Here is a 20,643-nt window from a genome sequence, read left to right as displayed (position 1 = left end):
TTTGTCCTGACCCGGCTCTGTTTCCTCTCTAGGAGATGCTGAAATGCAGTAAGAACCAGGAGGGTACTGCTGAGTTGGAGGAGGCCCTGGCCACCATGCTGGACATCATCAAGTCTGTCAATGACTCCATGCATCAAATTGCCATAACGGGATTCGAGGTCAGTAGTTTCAGGTTTTATTAGTCGTAAAATGGACACGAGATGCATCGTATACACACCGTCCAATGAAATGGTTACTTGCAGGTTCCTTCTTGACAATGCAAAAACAACAACAAATAATAAAACATATCAATACGAACATATAGTAAATGGCTCAATATAATAAATATTTTAGCATAAGTAAGGAAGGCACAATTTATAGTCCAATATTTATGCATGATTTGGGGAAGGGGGGATTGGGTATGTGTTTTAAATTCTGTTACCAATTGTGCAGTATGGTAGCAGGAGTTGTGCTGTGTGTGTATCATGAATGTGTGTGTGCGTGCGCGTGGATGAGTTAATGTGTGCTACAGTGCAGGTGTATCAGTCCAGTTCAAGTGTTCAGCAGTCTGATGGCTTGAAGATAGAAACTGTTTCTGAGCCTGTTGGTATCAGACCTCATGCTCCAATACCGTCTGCCTGACGCAAAGGGAGTGAACAGCTCGTGGCTGGGGTGTATGACTAGGCTCGAGTGAAAGGGTTTGAAAAATCAGTCCGATTTAGATCATTACTGTTCCTATCTTAGAGTGGATCTGTTGGGCTGTGGCAAAGTTCCAGGAAGTCCTGCTGTTAATCAGTTTGACTAATCTGGTGGAGAGAGAGTGTTATGGCTAGGTGTACTGTATGTGTGAGGGTGTAGGACTGATGTCCCCTGTGTGCCTCTCCCACCCCCAGGGGAACCTTAGTGAGCTGGGCAAGCTCCTGATGCAGGGCTCATTCAACGTGTGGACGGACCACAAGAAGGGCCACAGCAAGGTGAAGGACCTGGCCCGCTTCAAGCCCATGCAGAGGCACCTGTTCCTCTACAATAAGATGCTGCTTTTCTGTAAGAAGCGGGAGGAGACCACGGACGGACACGAGAAGCCGTCCGCCTCCTATGGCTTCAAACACTCCCTAAAGGTGAGGTTGGCTTGTGGGGTCAGTTTCTTGTAGGACAAACATAACAATTGCTCACCTGGAATTTTAATGGTTTTAACTGTCCGTGGGGCTGCGATTCTCACCATCCTCCACTTACTTCCCCCTTCTCATATGGAAACTTTACAGTGGCTCTCGCCAATCCCCTAAGAACCTTGGAATTCACTGTCATGCCACATATTTCAATTCAAGCTTATCTAGATGCATAAAAAGCCAGGGCAGGAAACAGGGCCCTGAGATTACAGGACCTCCTTTCATCAATGGGATGCTGGGACAACCCTTTGTTTTCTAAAGGAAACCTTTGATGAACTTGTTTTTTTCTCTCACTCGCTGATATAAAGTGATGTGCATGTAATACACTCTGACTGTCATTGGGTCAGTGAGTAATGGTGTTTATAACTTAATAGGAAAATACATGTTTCAGCCCAGGGCTGTTTCAGGATAGAGCCATTCAATTGGAATTAAAGCTGAACTAAAAAGCTGTAGCAGTTCACATTAGTTTGCAGAATACAAGAGCCTCTGAGCACGATTCTATCTTTAAATTCTCTTTACGTGTGTTTGTGTGAAGCTGCAGGACAAATCAGAAATATGAAGCTGTCATTGTTGTTAACCACAGCCTTGCCCCTGTTTCAGATGAGTGCTGTGGGAATCACCGAAAATGTCAAAGGAGACATTAAGAAGTTTGAGATCTGGTATAATGGCAGAGAGGAAGTTTATATCATTCAGGTACATGTCCATAAACTTTCTGCGTATAAAAATAAAACTCAATTGTTTCCATTTAAATGACTAGTTATTTTCCAAAGAATACTAAATAGATGCCAGACTTTGTAATAAGAGCTGTGATTCAGCAACATTCTTTTCTAAGAAGCATACCTCTCACTCCTGAGACATTTGTCATAAAGATGTCAAATGCCTTTTCTGTATGATATTCTCCTTGTGACCACTTGGTGGCAGTGTTGTCCCACTGAGAGTAGCTCCTCAGACGTCGCTACAACAGAAACATCCACTGTCTGTTGTGAGGGAGGCTGTACAGTTAAACCTCAGAGGGTATATATATATATATATATATATATATTAATGTGTGTTTGTGTGTCTCCCCAGGCTCCCTCCATGGATGTGAAGAACATGTGGGTGTCAGAGATCCGGAAAGTTCTGACAGGCCAGCTCGAAGCTTGCAGAGGTATGCAGTGTGTGGGGATTCTCTGTCTAGGCATATTTATATCACCCTCTCAGCTCCCACACTGGACACCTGGACACAGCCCTGACGCCTCCCAGAATGCTGATGTGAATGTTAAGCGGGGGGGAGACCAGTGTTTGAGAACACATACCTGACCAGATGGTACAGTCCACACATTCCTCTCCTCCTCTCCTCCTGTCCTCTCCCTCCACCTCCCTAGTAGTATGCATCAATCGCCCCATGTTCCGCTCCGAAGCTCCTGACAGTCAGGAAAACGACCCTCTGTGCATTGTGTACTCTCTACTGAACTGACAACCGGTGTGTGTGTGTGTGAGAGAGAGGGTGTATGTGTGAGGGGACTGGGTAATGTCACAGCAGCCCTCATATGAGAGAGAGTGAAAGAGGCCTGGCCTCTGGCCTGTGGCTCTGGCCTGACGGAGGGCTGGATGTGATTTACTCCTGTCTCTGCTGGCAAGTGGTGGGAGGGGAGTACGTACAGCAGCATAGAGAAGCACACAAGATAAGCCAGTGTGAGATGTTAAAAAGCCCAGCGACATGGGGTTTGTGCAATAGCAGGACAAGGCAGTGGCTTGTACTGCAGCTGTTTGATTTGATTCCTCCCCTGGGCTTTGGCAGTCAACTGTCCTGTCCCTCCTGTTAAAGGCACAGATTAGTGGCTTCCATTCTGTCTACACCACACGGCCCACGGCTTCTGGTCTGACTACACTGTTTTGGTCCACATACCCTCCTGTGGCTTATGTAACTCCTGGGATTTCTCCTGTTTTATCGCCTGGCATTGAAATATAGTTTTATCAACCTGCTTTTGCCTGCAGGTTTCTCACATGGTCCTACACACAGTGTGATGTACACAAGTATGCAAACAACAAATGCACACACACACACACACACACACACTTGCTTACCTATGAATTCACCTCACTGACCGTTTTATGTCAATTTAACCTAAATTAATATGTCGTTCCATTGAAAATCTATGTTCTATTCCAATACCATTTTTTTCTCCATTCACAGAGGCTAGTCAACTCCATCAGAAGATCACTGAGAACGTGTATCATGCTCCCATGAGGTAGAGTACTTGGTCTCACAACGTTTTCATCATGTCGTGTGATTGAATGGCGGCAGCGCATAGATGCTCTCAAGTACAGGGAATGTAATGCTTCTATAGTGGCTATGTGATTGACTGTCCCATATCGCTCCTCTCCGCCGCTCAGAAACATACGCAAAATGGCCCTGAGGCAGTCGGACTCATCTAGCCCGGAGACAGGCTTCAGGAGGAGCAACCCCAGCCCCAACATGAGACAGAAACGAGGTGAGAGATCACACAGCCGCTGACGACCCCCGCCAACTAGGGCGGCGGTCATGAAATTTTGTCTGCCGGTTATTGTCATGCAAAAGACTTCCAGTCTCACGGTAATTGACCTTTAATTAACATGAACACGTTTAGCATACAAGCCGCTGATGCAGGTCTTTGGAACATTTACTAAATCAATTTAATATACACCATCACAATAAATCGTTTTTGTTGTTGTTGTCAGGTCTAAAAAACATTATGATATGAAGAAAATACATTTCAGAAGAACAGAGTATGAGTTGGCCTACTGTAGGCCCATGTTATCTGGCTATGCTCCATGCCATAGGCTGTAGGCTTGTTCAATTAGCTGACAAGATTTTATAGTAAGAAATATATCATTGAACTTAGCTGAATAAAATATAAAGGATATTTTTCTCATTAAGGATCGATCGACTGCGCATATGAAGTGGCCATGTTGAGCGTAAAAGAGATCATTTGAAACAGGTCCAACATGCTAGATTTAGAGTTATTTGGCAACTTTAGTTGTGAATAATACAAACTTTAGAATGTCTTAGAAATCAAAACATACAGTACCAGTCAAACTTTTGGACACCTACTCATTCAAGGGTTGGGTTTTTCTTTATTTTTACTGTTTTCTACATTGTAGAATATATAGTGAAGACATCAAAACTATGAAATAAAACATATGGAATCATGTAGCAACCAAAAAAAGTGTTAAACAAATCAAAATATATTTTAGATTTTATATTCTTCAAAGTAGCCACCCTTTGCCTTGATGACAGCTTTGGACACTCTTGGCATTGTCACGCTGAAATAGGAAAGGGCCTTCCCCAAACTGTTGCCACAAAGTTGGAAGCACAGAAGCATTAAGATTTCCCTTCACTGGAACTATGGGGCCTAGCCTGAACCACGAAAAACAGCCCCAGACCATTATTCCTCCTCCACCAAACTTTACAGTTGGCACTATGCATTCGGGCATGTAGCATTCTCCTGGCATCCGCCAAACCCAGATTCATCCGTTGGACTGCCAGATGGCGAAGTGTGATTCATCACTCCAGAGAACGCATTTCCACTGCTCCGTAGTCCAATGGTGGCGAGCTTTACACCACTCGAGCCGACTCTTGGCATTGAGCATGGTGATCTTAGGCTTGTGTGCGGCTGCTTGGCCATGGAAACCCATTTCATGAAGCTCCCGACAAACAGTTCTTATGCTGAGGTTGCTTCCAGAGGCAGTTTGGAACTCTGTAGTGAGTATTGCAACCGAGGACAGACAATTTTCACACGCTACGCGCTTCAGCACTTGGCAGTCCCATTCTGTGAGCTTGTGTGGACTACCACTTCGCGGCTCAGCTGTTATTGCTCCTAGACATTTCCAATTCACAATAGCATCACTTACAATTGACTGGGACAGCTCTAGCAGGGCAGAAATTTGACAAACTGACTTGTTGGAAAGGTGGCACTCTTTGACCATGCCATGTTAAAAGTCACTGAGCTCATCAGGAAGGCCATTCTACTGCCAATGTTTATCTATGAAGATTGCATGGCTGTGTGCTCGATTTTATACACCTGTCAGCAACCGGTGAGGCTGAAATAGCCGAATCCATTAATTTGAAGGGGTGTCCACATCAACCACTGTTTGAGGAGCATGCACTCACTGGTGATATTCCGCCAAAACTCTGTATGCAATGGCTTCTCCAACCATGTTCCTGCAGCTAAGTGCTTATTTCGGGAAACCAAGTGAAATCTGTTCGAACATCGATAGTAACATGTTTGTTGACAGCCCGTCTGCACGCTCAAGAAAGGAATAATGGAGAGGGAGGAGATCGAAACGCATGCTGGTGAGATATTCTGTATAGCTGTGTCACCCGATTTAATTATGAAAATATAAAAATGCCCTATTACTAGGCTATTCAAAATACAAATTCACTCATTGTAGGCTAACTGTAAGCCGCACTGCACAATCAATGAACCAACAGCATCGCCTAGAGCTATACGTTCACTCCCAGACTCATTGATAGACATTTTGGAGCGTAGCATGCGTAAGGTAACCAGTCCATCCAGTATGCATAATAATACAGTCCACACTCAAAGGCCATTACTAGAATCGTTTAATTTTGGAGTATAGGCTAGACCAATTATGTACCAAAGACATCTTAAATTAGTTTTATGTTTTTCTGCTATGCGTAATATGCAGTAGGCTATGTATTGTATAATGACATATTCATTATTTTTATGAAGATTTTTTTGGGGGGGCTTGCATATGCATAAGATCTTATATGGGTATGGGTGTTTTGAATAATCATCACCTTAGATAACGCTGTCCATTTCGTTGTGTTAGGCTTTGAAACACAACAACCATGTTTTACACGGTTTCAACCTGCTGTCTTTCTTGAAATTGATAATCGCAGTGAGGTGAGTTTTAAAAGTACTATTGGCCTTCTGTTTTGCTGATATGTGTTTGATGTGATTTTCAATTGCATTTTGCATTGATGTCAGAGTGGTTAGAGGGACAATAGAGCCCTGAGTACCCAGTTATTAGGAGCTGAGGGGCGTCAGTAAGTTGGGTACTACCAAAGCATGTCCAAAGTGCATAAAAGGAGAATACCGTGACTCACGTGGAATTTTACTGCGGTCATGACTCATGACTGCTGGTGTGGTGGTAATACGGACACCGCAAAAGCCCTACCACCAACCCCCGAGCCCTAACAAACTAGCATCCACTCAGCTGCGTTCACTGGAAACAAGAGGCAGCATCTGCCATCTACAAATTATCCCATAATGGCATTGTGAAAGACACCAGACTGATGGCACAATTAGCTGGGATGTTTCATCTGTGCTTTAACTCTGTTAGTGAGAGATGAGAGGATGGATGTATTACTAGCTCAGTCTGTCTGTCTCAGCATCATCCCCAGCCAACCCCTCACCCCCACTCCACTCTGATTGTTCACTACACTGGCTCACTATACTGGCAGATGAGGATGAGGTAACAGGTACGATTTCACGCCATGTAGAGCCCGGCGGCAGGGTGCTGCTGCATCACAGTGAGAGAGACCTGGGCTAACGGTAGTCTGTCTGCCAGGGAGCGTGTGGTGGTGGTTAGGAGAGGAGAGTGGCTCTTTGACTCTGGATGTAGTCGGTGGCTGGACGTCACTGGCTCGAGAAGTAAGTGGATCTGACAGGTGCTTAGTTCTGGGTGCATGGGGGCCTTTATTACCCCCACCACGGACTCACAGAGAAAATCTCTCCCCTTCTCCTCTGTGGGAAAGGAGTATGACAGATGCTGTTGTAGAGTTGAGCTTTACCACCAAAAAATAAATCCAGTCCCAACCTTACACTAAAGTCATACAGTTATGCAGCCGTAGTACAGTATGATTTCGACTACAATGAGATTTGTACTGTGATCTGGTGGGATTTTTTGCTTTGACCCATATGTAGCTGATGCCAACCATTTCCCTGATTGGAGCTGTTTCCTTTTTGGGTCAGCAGGACCCACTCCAGAGGTCATGACCCCAAATACTTTAGTTTCAATAATACATCTCACTGTACCTCCCAAGCAATGTTCCCTCAATTTTTTTGGGGCACTAAGCAAATTGTAGGTCCCGTGAGCGGAAACTTGAATGTTGTTTACAGTGAACACTGAGGCTGTACCCTTACAGTTTTAGACAGTAGCCAATAGGCTATTGTGGCAATTTGAGCATAATGTAGACCTACCAACAAAACCATTGGAGCAAATCCCATAACATGTTCACATGGAAATAGCTTTTGATTTCTATGATATATCCTACAGTAGCCTATATGTTAAATGCAGGCCTACATTGCATGAGACTTTTAAAAATGTTATTACATTATGAAGTGCTTGATATTAATTATGTTTTACTTGGTCTGTAACACCATGGGCCAGATAGGTGACTGTACATTGCATTGTGTTGTATGATTTTTATAAAATGTATTTATTTAACTTTTATTTAACTAGGCAAGTCAGTTAAGAACAAATTCTTATTTACATTGACGGCCTACCAAAAGGCAAAAGGCCTCCCGCGGCGACGGGACAAAACGCACATCACAACAAAAAACACATCACAACAAGAGACACAACACTACATAGAGACCTAAAACAACAACATAGCATGGCAGCAACACATGACAAGACAGCATGGTGGCAACACAACATGACATGCATATAAATGGATGAGAGAGCTAATTACTGCCTGAGCTATGTTGTTGATGTAAATTGAGAAGAGCGTGGGGCCTAGGATTGAGCCTCGGGGTACTCTCTTGGTGACAGGCAGTGGCTGAGACAGCAGATTTTCTGACTTTATACACTGCACTCTTTGAGAGAGGTAGTTAGCAAACCAGGCCAAAGACCCCTCAGAGACACCAATACTCCTTAGCCGGCCCACAAGAATGGAATAGTCTACCGTATCAAAAGCTTTGGCCAGGCCAATAAAAATGATGCAAGAAACCACTTTACAAAATAAAATGTATTATTACCATACAGAGAATTAGACAATGTAGGCTACCCCACTGCCTATTGGCTTATTTACATATTCAAGCCTGTCTCAAAATACAACACTGCCTCTTTAATTAAAACAAAAGCTTTTTACTGGACTGGCTTTTCAAAGACAGCTTGAAATGTGGCCTACACGTTTTGTGCTCTCGTAGGAAGCAGTAACTCCCCATTGCTGACTTATACTTATCTATAGTTGGGATAATAACTCGCTAACTAGCAAAGAATTTCAACAAACGTGCACCCGCACGGCTCTGCTCTCTGATCTGAACAGATCTGAAAAGCGCATTCACTCGCAGGTGATTGAACTACCGCTCGTCAGCTAGCTACACTGCCAATGGAATTCTACTCCGTTGCGCTCTGGCTCTGCCTACAACAAAACCACAGACTCAATATTGCAAAGTTAGATTTGTTTTGGTTTGTTGCATTGGAAATGTTGCATCTCTTGCATCGGCTGCGCAGCATGGCATTTCTTCTGAGTGGCAGTCCTGGAGGAGGTGCGTGCGCCGCCCATGCGCAGTTTAGAGGAAACATTGCTCCCAAGTCTTCTGGGGTTAGTGTGACCAGCTGTTAGATTCGGCCAACCCGTGGAGGCTGCTGAGGGGAGAACGGCTCATAATAATGGCCGGGACTATGCAAATAGAATGGCACCAAACACCTGGAAACCATGTGTTTGATGTATTTGGTACCATTCCACTGATTCTTCTCCAGCTATTACCACGAGCTTGTTCTCCCCAATTAAGGTACCACCAACCTCCTGTGTTACCAAGGATACGGTATATACCACGCTCACATTCTCAGTCAGTCTACTAGATTCTCTCTCATAGTTATCCAAAAGCTCCAATTTATTTTCTCATCTCAAGATCTCCAGAAGGCCAGAGTAACCTCTGAGGTAAGAAGAAGAAGCAGCAGCATTGACATTTCTCTGTTTGGCACATTTGTCAGAGGTGTGATGTTGGTGAGAGGAGGTGAAGCTGGGAGTTGTGATTATTTTGTGTTCTCACAATCAGAAGGTGATAATTATGTACAAGATAAAATTGACATTTTGAACACCCTCCAGGGCAGGTGGTTAAAGTGTCCTTGAAATCACACACACAAGTCCACTTTGAAAAATATATTGTGTAAAAGTGTCTTCTAGGGTTGGCATTGGCAGGTGTCTAAATCCGTATACCGTTGCAGTTACAGCATGATTGTGGAGGACTCTTCTCTTCCTAATGCATGTTGTGTTGTTGATGGAGCGTAGAGGGGTCAATCATGGGTCAGGTTTAGTCCATATGGTGACAGGCTCCAGGAAATTCCATGTCAAGCTTATTATGCATCTCAGAGCTCTGTCAGTGTTGGGTTTAGAACAGAGAGAGAACCCTTTGGTAGGAATGGTCTTTTTTATTATTTATTTATTTTTATTTAACTAGGCAAGTCAGTTAAGAACAAATTATTTTTTACAACGATGGCCTACACCAGCCAAACCCGGACGATGCTGAGCCAATTGTGCGCCACCCTATGGGACTCCCAATCACGGCCGGTTGTGATACAGCCTGGATTCAAACCAGGGTGTCTGTAGTGATGCCTCTAGCACTGAGATGCATTGCCTTAGACCACTGTGCCACTCGGAAGCTCCCTTATAAACATGCTTTTTTACAACCTTGTCAGCACTCTTCAAACTTGTGACCATCTGAATCTATTTTCAGAAATAGGTTGATGTTGGTCTACCCCTGATCTTTGAATCAGTTTTCAAGCAGACTAAAATGTAGGTGATTGAGTAGGGGTCAATGTCTCCAAAATGTCCAGGGTTGTCATGGTGTACATACTACTCTTACGAAGTCGTCCCTCAGGCTTTCTCTCTACTCTCTGCCTCCTTTACCATTGTCCTCTCCCTTTCCTTCCCTAGCTGATGCTTCTGCCACTAATAACCCTGACCACAATGGTTATCTCGCTAGAAAGCGTTTCACCTTGCAGGGCCTCTCCAACAGAAGGTCTCTTCCCTCAGGTAAAGAAGCCATGACATCTCCACTGACCACCACCACTCCATCCTAACTCTTGACTTTGGCTTCATCCCCCCTTTGAAGAGGTCCCACTCATTGTGTTGTGAAGAACTTCACCTGCTCTCATTCATTGTCATTGTTGGTCATCTCATCCCTAGCCTGCTACTCTGTGTGTCGTTGTGCTGCTAATACATACAGGCACTTTCGCTCAGAGCAGAGAACTATTGTACTCCACTCCGTATTTATTTCGAACAGTGAAGCAAAAACGTTTAATTTGGCTCTATACTCCAGCATTTTGGATTCGAGATCAAATGTTTTATATGAGGCGACTGTACAGAAAGTCACGTTTTATTTGAGGGTATTTTCATACATATCTGTTTTACTGTTTAGAAATGAAAGCACTTTATGTTTCTAGTCCCACCACTTGTAGGTGTCATAAGTATTTTGACACATTCACCTATAGTGTATTAAAATAGTACAAAGTTTAGTATTTGGTTCCATATTCATAGCATGCAATGACTATATCAAGCTTGTGACTTTACAAACTTGTTGGATGCATATGCAGTTTGTTTTGGTTGTGTTTTGGATGATGTTGTACCCAATAGAAATGAATGGTAAATAATGTATTGTGTCATTTTGGAGTCACTTTTATTGTAAATAAGAATATGTCTCTGAACACTTTTACATGAATGTGGATGCTACCGTGATTACAGATAATCATGAATGAATCATGACTAATGATGAGTGAGAAAGTTAGAGGCACAAACAGGGCCGGTTCTAGGCATAAGCGACATAAGCGGTCGCTTAGTGCCCCCGGCTGCTAGGGATGTCAGCTAGAAATGTGTAGATTGGTAGTTAGTCTAGCCAGCTATTTAAACTTGTAGTATTCATAGCCAAATACTGACTAAGCACGCAGGGAACCTGTCCAGGAGCCCTGACCTCCAGGGGGCCCCCATTGATTTTGTTAGTCATTCTCACTCAGATATCATATTAACATGGCATACATAAGTCATTACAACATGTGTAGAATTGCAGGAAATCAACTTTAAAAATGCAAAAATGTCTCACCACCCCATGGCGAAATGGGTACAATTACAAGAAATTAGCTGTAAAACTACAAAAATATATTTATCTTTACCCCATGGTAAAATGAGTATAGAATTGCATGACATTGTTATAAAATTGCAACGTTTTCTCTCATCCGTTTTCTCTTTAGCTTCACTGTCCAAATAATTATGGAGGAGAGTATATGTCACAAGTACTTGTATGCCAAATATTTGTATGTCTAGAACAAAGGGATTTTACATTTTCAGGAGTTTAGTTACTAAATGAGAAGGTCGGGCTGCAACGAGCAACCGACAGGTATAGGCTGTTATTTAATCGAATGGAGTTGTTGTTGACAAGGACAGGGAGCACAGCAAAATAGCCTCAATTAGTGTGGCTAGCTAGCTGGCTAGCTATCTTATCTAGATTCTTTACATCGATTTGATGCAGTAAAGACAGGCGCTGCCAGATGGGATGATGGATAACCTATGGCATTTACAAGTTTGTCTGCCTAGCGCGAGTCGGTGTCTACTTTTTCGCTCTATCCCTCCCTGGGGCACCATCTCTCCCGAGTCGCGCAGTCTGCGCAGCAAACAAGTGTCCAAGTTACAAAAAAAGTTACAATTTTTTTTATCATGAAATCATTTTAAATGCCCATCACTAGTATAGAACAACCTTGGCGTCTAGGCAATGAAAACACATGAAGGCTACATTCTCAGCTGTAGTAAATGTCAGCCTGTAATGTGCTATGCTCTTGACATTTAAACGCGCATTAAAATGTTTTTTTTTGAAGAGGATATTTTGATTCAATGTTTTTCTCTTGTTTTAGTGGTTAGGGTTCACTTCAAGGCACACGAAAGCATAATGAACGATGGCAGAGAACTCTTTCTCTCTCCACAGAATACATCCTTAATCACAGATGTTTAACAGCAAACATTATACTGCTTTTAGTTAAACAAACAAATGGAACAGGGAGATGGGTTTATTTGATTATTGTTTTATTACCACTTTGGCGCTATTACAGGGGTATTGTGGTTTGTAAGTGGGCAATAACATTACCGTGTATACTATGTCATCATTTGTATGGTGATAATCTAATAATGTATAGTTGGCGCCATCCTTGATGCAGAGCAGGCTAGCTAAAGCTGAAGAGAAATAGACACTGAGGGGGTGATGTTTTTGCACTTATTGGCCTGGCGAGGTAACGCCTCGCTGTGAACTTGTTGTTGATAGATTTCATCTTGTTACCATATCCCACCCATGGATTTCTCATCTGCGCCTGTGAGAATGCCGCCACCCGCTAGCAATGCAATGCCCTGCACTTCCTCGTGTCTCCTCCACTCATTGCACGGTCTCAGTCCCACAGACCATGGTTTCTCTACTTTCTCTCCTTACCCATAGTAAGGTGAACTAATGGATACCATGTTGATGTCTCTGCATGCAGTTTGAAGGAAGTTAGAGGTCGTTTGTGGATTCATTGCTAACCAGCGTTAGCGCAATGTCTGGAAGTCTACAGGAACATATAACGTTAGCATGCGTAAACCGCCTTCAAACTGCACGCATAGACATAAAAATGGTATCCATGAGTTTATCTGACTCTGGGTAAGTGGAAAAAAGTGCGCCATTTTGGCAATTAAGCCAATCTCCATAAACTGGACAGTGTGTAGTGAGGAATCAACAGTGACAGTTATCACAAAGTATTGTATAAGATCAGGAATCCTCAATGCAATATGCTCCTTTAGCCTTGCCATTCATTGCCTTGCCCTCTCTCTCCCTCCCTCCTCTTCTTCTGTGCCCAGCTAATTGCTAACCCTTGCCTTTCACAGCCGAGCCTCCATCTAAGGAGACAGATGTCACACGCCGCTTCTCTGTAGCCTCTATCAGTGTCTCTGCCACCAGCCGCACAAAAGGTACCTGATTGCCTGCGGTCTCTCTCTTTCTTTTTCTCTCCACCCGTCACCATCAAACTTTTTAAAGTGTCTGAGAGCAGGCACCGACAGGTTAGTGAGGGAGCTCTTTGAGAGAGAGAAGGAAGGGAGAGGGAAAAAAAGTCATTTTCTCAACAAATTCTACCCATTTATGACTCATGAAATGTATGAGATGCATGAATAAAATCAGTCTCTTAGAAATGAAACAAAATGGAAAAGCAAAAACACTGAATAGTATTTTTTTTGAGAAAGCATAGTAATAAAATGTAAATTTTGAAAAGCTGACATTTGGAATGTGGGGTGACATTCAGAGCTGCAAAGCAAGTGCAATTGTTGTTGGAATTTAGATAGGAACTTAATTTCCCCATAAAAAAGATACTTATGAAGTTCTCCTTTAACTATATTCCCTCCTAACAATCAAGCATTTCAATAACTTGTAATAATAATTTATTCTACTTTTATAGTGCTAGTCATTACATAATGAAATCTCAAAGCGCTGTAAAATCTAGAAACATCATTAAAAAGTAGATCGACTTATGATCAATGAAAACTGAGGATGTACAATAAAATCGATTTGGGTTCACTGTCTCAATAGATCTAATTTTCTACTAATTCTTCGACCCTGACAGGTCCTCCTTCAACTAATGTTAGAAAGACCAAAAGACATGAGATAAAAAGTGATCCAACACCATTCGGTTATGAAGGTAGCTATAGCGTCACAGTATGCACTGGATCTGTGCATGTACAGCTTTTGTTAATGTGGACTTTTTTGCATTGTGTGTGTGTGTGTGTGTGTACACACGTGTTTGTGACTTTGTACGTGTGTGTGTGTGTACACACGTGTTTGTGACTTTGTACGTGTGTGTGTGTGTGTGTACACACACGTGTTTGTGACTTTGTACGTGTCTGTGTATGTGATTGTGTATTGCCTGCTCCGTTGTGATGCATGGTATGTATTAGTTATTGGTGTGGCACAACAAGTGCTGAACAAGAATACTTCATATTAACAGGCCTCTGCTTGCCTTGTTGCCGGTAATGAGTCAGTGTGGCTGTGGAGCGATGATGACTCCTTTATTGATTTCTGCATGCGTATATCAATTCCCTGAATGGCATCCCAGTGGTCTGTAAAGAGCTCATTTCCTCACAGATACATTACGCGGTGCTATCCCTGCTGCGAGCAGACACAAAGGCACCACAGGCACAGATTCAGCCGTGCCTAGATCCACTTCTCAACCAGGTAATGGAAAAGTCACACTGATGGTTTGTATTCTTGTTTTGCCATTTTGACGGTTTTGGTTTCAAGTTTGTGTGGGTCTTTGTTGGCATTGAATATCTTGTGGTATGTGGTACATTTTTCGGTTGGTTTGTTGCGTTTGTGTGTATCCTTTATATATTTCCAACTTCACACCTTCTTTGACTGTCAGTATCAATGTTTCAGAATGTTCAATGCTTATGTGTAAAGGGTGGATTTCCATAGCAGTGGATGTGTAATGCCATGTCTTAAGACGAACACGTTCACTTCTTGTCGTCAACTGAAGGGTTAACAAGACCTTGTCTTCTTTCTGTGTGCTCTATTTCTTCAGGCTGGACCCAACGGTGTTTGCCTTCAATGGACACAGAGGACTTTGAAACCATCCATTCGAGTGCAGAGGAGCTCTCCAACTCTTCAGATGGCGAGGATGAATCCAGTAATAAAAATGTAAGTTGGGTTAAAAAAAATCCTGAAAGGTAACTTCATCCCCCTACATCATGTTGCTCTTCTTAAATCCTTCCAATCCCCGGGAAAGAAATCCTCTCCGCTTAATTATTTCCCACCATCACATCTCGTTAACGCGGGCTGACGTCTTGACATTTAAAAGACCAAAAGGACTGGGGATTAGCCTAGTGCGGTTCTCCCCAGCGTCTCCGGATTTTCTCTTTCCATTACAATCTGTCTGATGTATAAGAGATGGAGGGCCTCATCACAACTCCACCACCCTGAGACTGATGCTTACAACTCCACCACCCTGAGACTGATGCTCACAACTCCACCACACTGACTGATGCTCACAGCTCCACCACACTGACTGATGCTCACAACTCCTCCACCCTGAGACTGATGCTCACAACTCCACCACCCTGAGACTGATGCTTACAACTCCACCACCCTGAGACTGATGCTCACAACTCCACCACACTGACTGATGCTCACAGCTCCACCACACTGACTGATGCTCACAACTCCTCCACCCTGAGACTGATGCTCACAACTCCTCCACCCTGAGACTGATGCTCACATCTCCTCCACCCTGAGACTGATGCTCACAACTCCGCCACACTGAGACTGATGCTCACAACTCCGCCACCCTGTGACTGATGCTCACAACTCCTCCACCCTGAGACTGATGCTCACAACTCCTCCACCCTGAGACTGATGCTCACAACTCCGCCACCCTGAGACTGATGCTCACAACTCCTCCACCCTGAGACTGATGCTCACAACTCCTCCACCCTGAGACTGATGCTCACAACTCCTCCACCCTGAGACTGATGCTCACAACTCCGCCACACTGTGACTGATGCTCACAACTCCGCCACACTGTGACTGATGCTCACAACTCCGCCACACTGTGACTGATGCTCACAACTCCTCCACCCTGAGACTGATGCTCACAACTCCTCCACCCTGAGACTGATGCTCACAACTCCTCCACCCTGAGACTGATGCTCACAACTCCTCCACCCTGAGACTGATGCTCACAACTCCTCCACCCTGAGACTGATGCTCACAACTCCTCCACCCTGAGACTGATGCTCACAACTCCTCCACCCTGAGACTGATGCTCACAACTCCTCCACCCTGAGACTGATGCTCACAACTCCGCCGGCCTGAGACTGATGCTCACAACTCCTCCACCCTGAGACTGATGCTCACAACTCCGCCGGCCTGAGACTGATGCTCACAACTCCGCCGGCCTGAGACTGATGCTCACAACTCCGCCGGCCTGAGACTGATGCTCACAACTCCGCCACACTGTGACTGATGCTCACAACTCCGCCGGCCTGAGACTGATGCTCACAACTCCGCCGGCCTGAGACTGATGCTCACAACTCCGCCACACTGTGACTGATGCTCACAACTCCGCCGGCCTGAGACTGATGCTCACAACTCCGCCGGCCTGAGACTGATGCTCACAACTCCGCCGGCCTGAGACTGATGCTCACAACTCCGCCGGCCTGAGACTGATGCTCACAACTCCGCCGGCCTGAGACTGATGCTCACAACTCCGCCGGCCTGAGACTGATGTTCCCTGAGTCCAACATGAGATTGATGGATGGACCTGCTATGCACACACACACTAAAGTAACACACTGTCACATACAAAGACAAACTACAACTACAAGGATAGGGTATCTCCTCTAAATCACTTCTCCTTCTCCGTTCTCTCCCCACTCTCTGCTCAAAGGACCATGATCGCTTCCGTGTCCAGTTGACATACGAGTCGAGGACAGCGCAGGACCTGTCTCTGGAGTCAGGAGATTTAGTACAGTTCCTGGAGGAGGCAGAGGATGGCCACTGGTGAGTGATGGTAGCACCCACTCTCTCTATTCTTTGTACACTCCATGAGAGTCCCAGAGAGAAACCATTTCTCCTGCTGTAGTGAGAGGGACCCGAGTCAACGGTATAAAACAGCCATATTCATCCTTGTTCCTGCACTGTTTTTACACACACACACACACACTGCCCATCCACATCTCTTCACTGATTGAAACCGTTGAAAAAATGTATAACTAATAATAACAATGTTGTTCAGAGTTCCCTTAGGACTAAAAGTAGGTGCTATGGAGTTTTAGATTAAAAGTTAAGTTTATGATTAGTTATTTCGATGGGGCATTCAGGATATTAAAGCATACATGTTGAGTAGATCTGTACATCCCAGTGGCAATGGAAACACAATGCCTAAATGAATAATAGATATGTCTTCTCACAGAAATAGCCTGCGGAATCCATTGCAAGCCAGGGTGGATGAGAGAGCGATTTGTGGTTTCACACGAGCTTTCGCAGTGCATTTTGGGGTGACTATACCCCATTAGATTAAAGCCGCACTTAAAAATTCTTTGAATATGCTTATATTTCATCAGCTCATACATATTTCATATTTTCTTCAATCTCATCTTTTCTTTAAAACCGTCTTCAATCATTTGCATCTTTGGTCTCACACAACCCTCTCTCCTCTCCTCTTCAGCAGTCAGTGATATGAATAATTTTCTACGTTTTTCATGGAAGGGAGTCAACATGTATTGTACAGAAGTTTCCACAACTGAAAAATCTGTCTGTGTCCTTGACCAAGGCACTAAACCTTAATTCACTATCTGGATAAGAGCGTCTGCTAAATGACTAAAATGTAATGTAAATAGAAGCTCAGATTGACTTTCCCACGTAATTGTCCATTGGCATGTGGATGGTTCGCAGCAGGCCACGGCCAGAGAGTGGTTGTTTCAAGTTGTATTAGTCGTAGGTACGGGATACACATGGTATACACCGTCCAATGAAATGCTTACTTTCAGCTAGGCAGAGCTCCAGCTGCAGAGCCTGTAGAGTATACAGACAGAACACTGGGAATATTAAATACCCATATGAAATAGTACAGAGGATTTGGACACAATCAACTGTCGCAAGCAATGAATACACAAGCTTTCCATCACACGAAGCAGGGTGTAAAAAAACAACAACTTTGGACTTGACAGTTCATAGACAAGATCACAGAGAGAACGCCTGATCAAATACTTTGTAAATATGTTAGATTTTACACTACCAGGGCCCCTCCAGTTCTCCCTAGTGACAGTAATCTAACTCCCAGTCCCTCTCTGATCATTTCGATTGCAGTGTGAGGCCCTGCACCAGCCTTTCCATTAAAGCCTATATTCTCTTTAATGTTTTAGGCTAGTCAAGAATCTTATTCCTCAGAAGACAGGTCTGGTACCGCCCAGTGTACTTCAGACAGCAGCAGGAGGTGGTCACTCATACAGTAACACTACTGGTATTTCTGACTAACCAACATCCACTGTAAAATGATGAGGCATTCATGGCATTGCAAAAAGACACTCACCCTATAGCGCAAAGTGATAGTTTGATTCGGTGCTTAGGGATTTGGCAGGGTGCATGCTTGGGAGGAGAGTAATGGTAAACTAAGCTTTTGGCTGTGAGGTGAACAAGCAGAGCATGATGTCATCCATTTCAGCATGCTCCCTCCCTCCCTCCCTCCCTTGAAGTGTTCAGCTCATGGCCTTGCTTGTCTTGGAGCTCTTTCCTCTTAAAACAAGGGCTCTCTCAGGCTGTGGAATGCCATCTTAAGTTCTTCGAGAACAGAGTTCCATGCTTGGGCAGTTGACATTTTTGCGCAGAGCTTTCTCACTCGAAACCACTTATAAACACCATTCCAGCAGAATACTGGTTACTACTATAAAGTTTAACAGAAGCACTTTTCACTGATATTGATCTTAATCGATATTGTGTGTTTCACCATAATGTCCTTTTTTACACGGCTATTAAAACTGCATTGTTTGGCCAGTCATTGTAGCCAGGCTATGCAACCCCTCGCTAAAAAGACGGATGGTGTTTAAATCCCAGAAATCACCATTCCCTTCACACCTGTTGCTTGGCCTCAAAAAGGTTAGATTCTAACTTCCATGTCTAATTTCCTTTATGTCTTTAACTCTGATTTTCCTTACATTGCAGATATCTTCAGTGACATGTGCACAGCAGCTCTGTCTGACTCTGAGGAAAATGAAAACCCTACGTGGGGAGATGTATCTCAGGACAGCAGATAGGCACGATGGATGAACTTCTGGAACATGCTGGCAGCCCAACTTGGTAAATCTTCACAGTGGGGCATCGATTTCAGCTGCTGTGCTCAGACAGAAAACTACAAGTCTGAAGTCAAGTCAATAGTGAAAATTTGAATAAATGCCAAACTGTTTTTCCCTGCTTCAGCTGCTGAGGTTAAAGAAAGTTACTTTTACCACCATTTTGTCATGTCTCAAAACCTGAACATGATCTGCTAGTCAGTGCTGTCAAAGAAACTCTGCTGTGGCTTTGCTGCACACCATACTCCCTCCTGTGGCTTAATCATGTAACCGTTGTGAGGAGGGTCATCCTGGACACATAGTGGACAAAGAAGTGCTACCATGGAAACTGGATCTCTCTCCATCAAGGGGGAAAATGCTTGACCCATAGACTCAATTGGAGACGGGCTTGATTGTAATTCTTGCGTTAAGACCTTAACATTTAAACTTCTTGAAACAGTTGTTTTGTCCTGCTGAATTGTCTGCCAGTTCAGTTGTTTTATAAATAACTGAGGGAATTCTCATTTTGCAAGAGATATACTTTTCCCTGAACAACAACATACAGTACATAGATATTTACTTCATCTTATGTACATACATAATATATATATATTTTTCCACTATTGTAAAATATGTGTATAACTATTCTATAAATTCTCATCTGATCATTGTAAAAGTATTCATGCCAACTTCTTTCAGATTTTGGCTTGTGCCTCTAGTGGATTAATCTCAAATGTATGTCCTGGTTAAATGGTAGTGAATTCACTCATGAAATACCATCTTATGGTCGATTGTGATTACAAGCATTGCACATAGCACTGAACATATTTTATTAATCTACTAAAAATGTGGTATCATTGTACAGAAAATATTCCAATAGCACTGTACAGCTTATTTGGAAGTTGTATTGCTATACACTACAGCCCCAATATAGAATGTTTTAATATTATGTATATTTAAGAACATAGCTTTGACCATCAGTGATATGACTCATATGATCCTTCAACTGTTCATCTGACTTTTGTTTAAATATCATTGTTTCTAAGCCATATAATGGCATTAAATGACTCAGATATGGTATAACAGCATACATAAGATTGTATCGGGCCACAGTATAGCAATCTTGTAATATAAAGCACTTCAAAAGGCTGTATTGCTACTGCAAACATTTTTTTGTATGTATTTATTTGACCATTATATCCGGGTAAGTCATTGGAGAACAAATCATTATTCACAATAGCATATTATTCAATGAACTTGTCGCATTACCTCAATGTAATTCAATCTCTTCCAATTGCCCGTCAAGGAGTTCTAACAATTTGGGGTGTTTAAGAATAGTAAGACATTGAAAGGTATAAGCACATGCACAAAGGGACTGAAGACAGAGGAAACTCTCGATGGAATGTAAAGAAGAGGTCTGGATTTGTTTTTCATAACCAAAAATGTTGTGTTCCTAATCTCTGAGACCCGACCTCTGCAAAAAATATCACTAAGACGTTATGAAATTCAGCCAAAAGGCAATTAATTCCCATGAAGCACAAAGCGACTGCCTTTTTAGATATAGGTGCTGGACTCATTTAAGATGATTTAAGGCTGTGTTACAATGAAATGTCATTCAATCTGAGTGAATTCAGAATGCATCTGTGACTGTTTTCTATGGATAAGTGTACATTACTTTTCTGTAATTTTAAGTATATGATGAAATGCATGCATCTTGAAAGCCAATGTTAATTT

General features: G+C 43.2%; 1 protein-coding gene across 9 annotated transcripts in view; it reads left to right on the top strand.

Moving 5' to 3' along the window:
• The window catches only part of LOC115192476 (guanine nucleotide exchange factor DBS), an 85,743-nt gene extending 65,109 nt beyond the window's left edge, over positions 1-20,634 (top strand). For 4 of the 9 annotated variants that reach the window (XM_029751021.1, XM_029751024.1, XM_029751019.1 and 1 more), the window contains 14 exons: positions 33-158; positions 873-1,097; positions 1,746-1,838; positions 2,214-2,292; positions 3,322-3,376; positions 3,522-3,619; positions 10,018-10,116; positions 12,982-13,065; positions 13,713-13,787; positions 14,231-14,320; positions 14,667-14,782; positions 16,530-16,642; positions 18,007-18,104; positions 18,803-20,634. In XM_029751021.1, the coding sequence (XP_029606881.1) occupies positions 33-158; positions 873-1,097; positions 1,746-1,838; positions 2,214-2,292; positions 3,322-3,376; positions 3,522-3,619; positions 10,018-10,116; positions 12,982-13,065; positions 13,713-13,787; positions 14,231-14,320; positions 14,667-14,782; positions 16,530-16,642; positions 18,007-18,104; positions 18,803-18,894 (1,443 nt within the window). In that variant the 3' untranslated portion in view covers positions 18,895-20,634. The remainder of the gene's footprint in view (positions 1-32; positions 159-872; positions 1,098-1,745; positions 1,839-2,213; positions 2,293-3,321; positions 3,377-3,521; positions 3,620-10,017; positions 10,117-12,981; positions 13,066-13,712; positions 13,788-14,230; positions 14,321-14,666; positions 14,783-16,529; positions 16,643-18,006; positions 18,105-18,802) is intronic. The other 5 variants (XM_029751020.1, XM_029751023.1, XM_029751022.1 and 2 more) reach the window with 5 other exon arrangements.
• Positions 20,635-20,643: the final 9 nt, after the last annotated feature.

This window comes from Salmo trutta, chromosome 4 (genome assembly GCF_901001165.1).
Source record: "Salmo trutta chromosome 4, fSalTru1.1, whole genome shotgun sequence".
In the NCBI taxonomy this organism is placed as follows: Eukaryota; Metazoa; Chordata; class Actinopteri; order Salmoniformes; family Salmonidae; genus Salmo; species Salmo trutta.
Note: the sequence above shows the minus strand (reverse complement) of the source record. Positions and strands in the feature narration are given on the sequence as shown.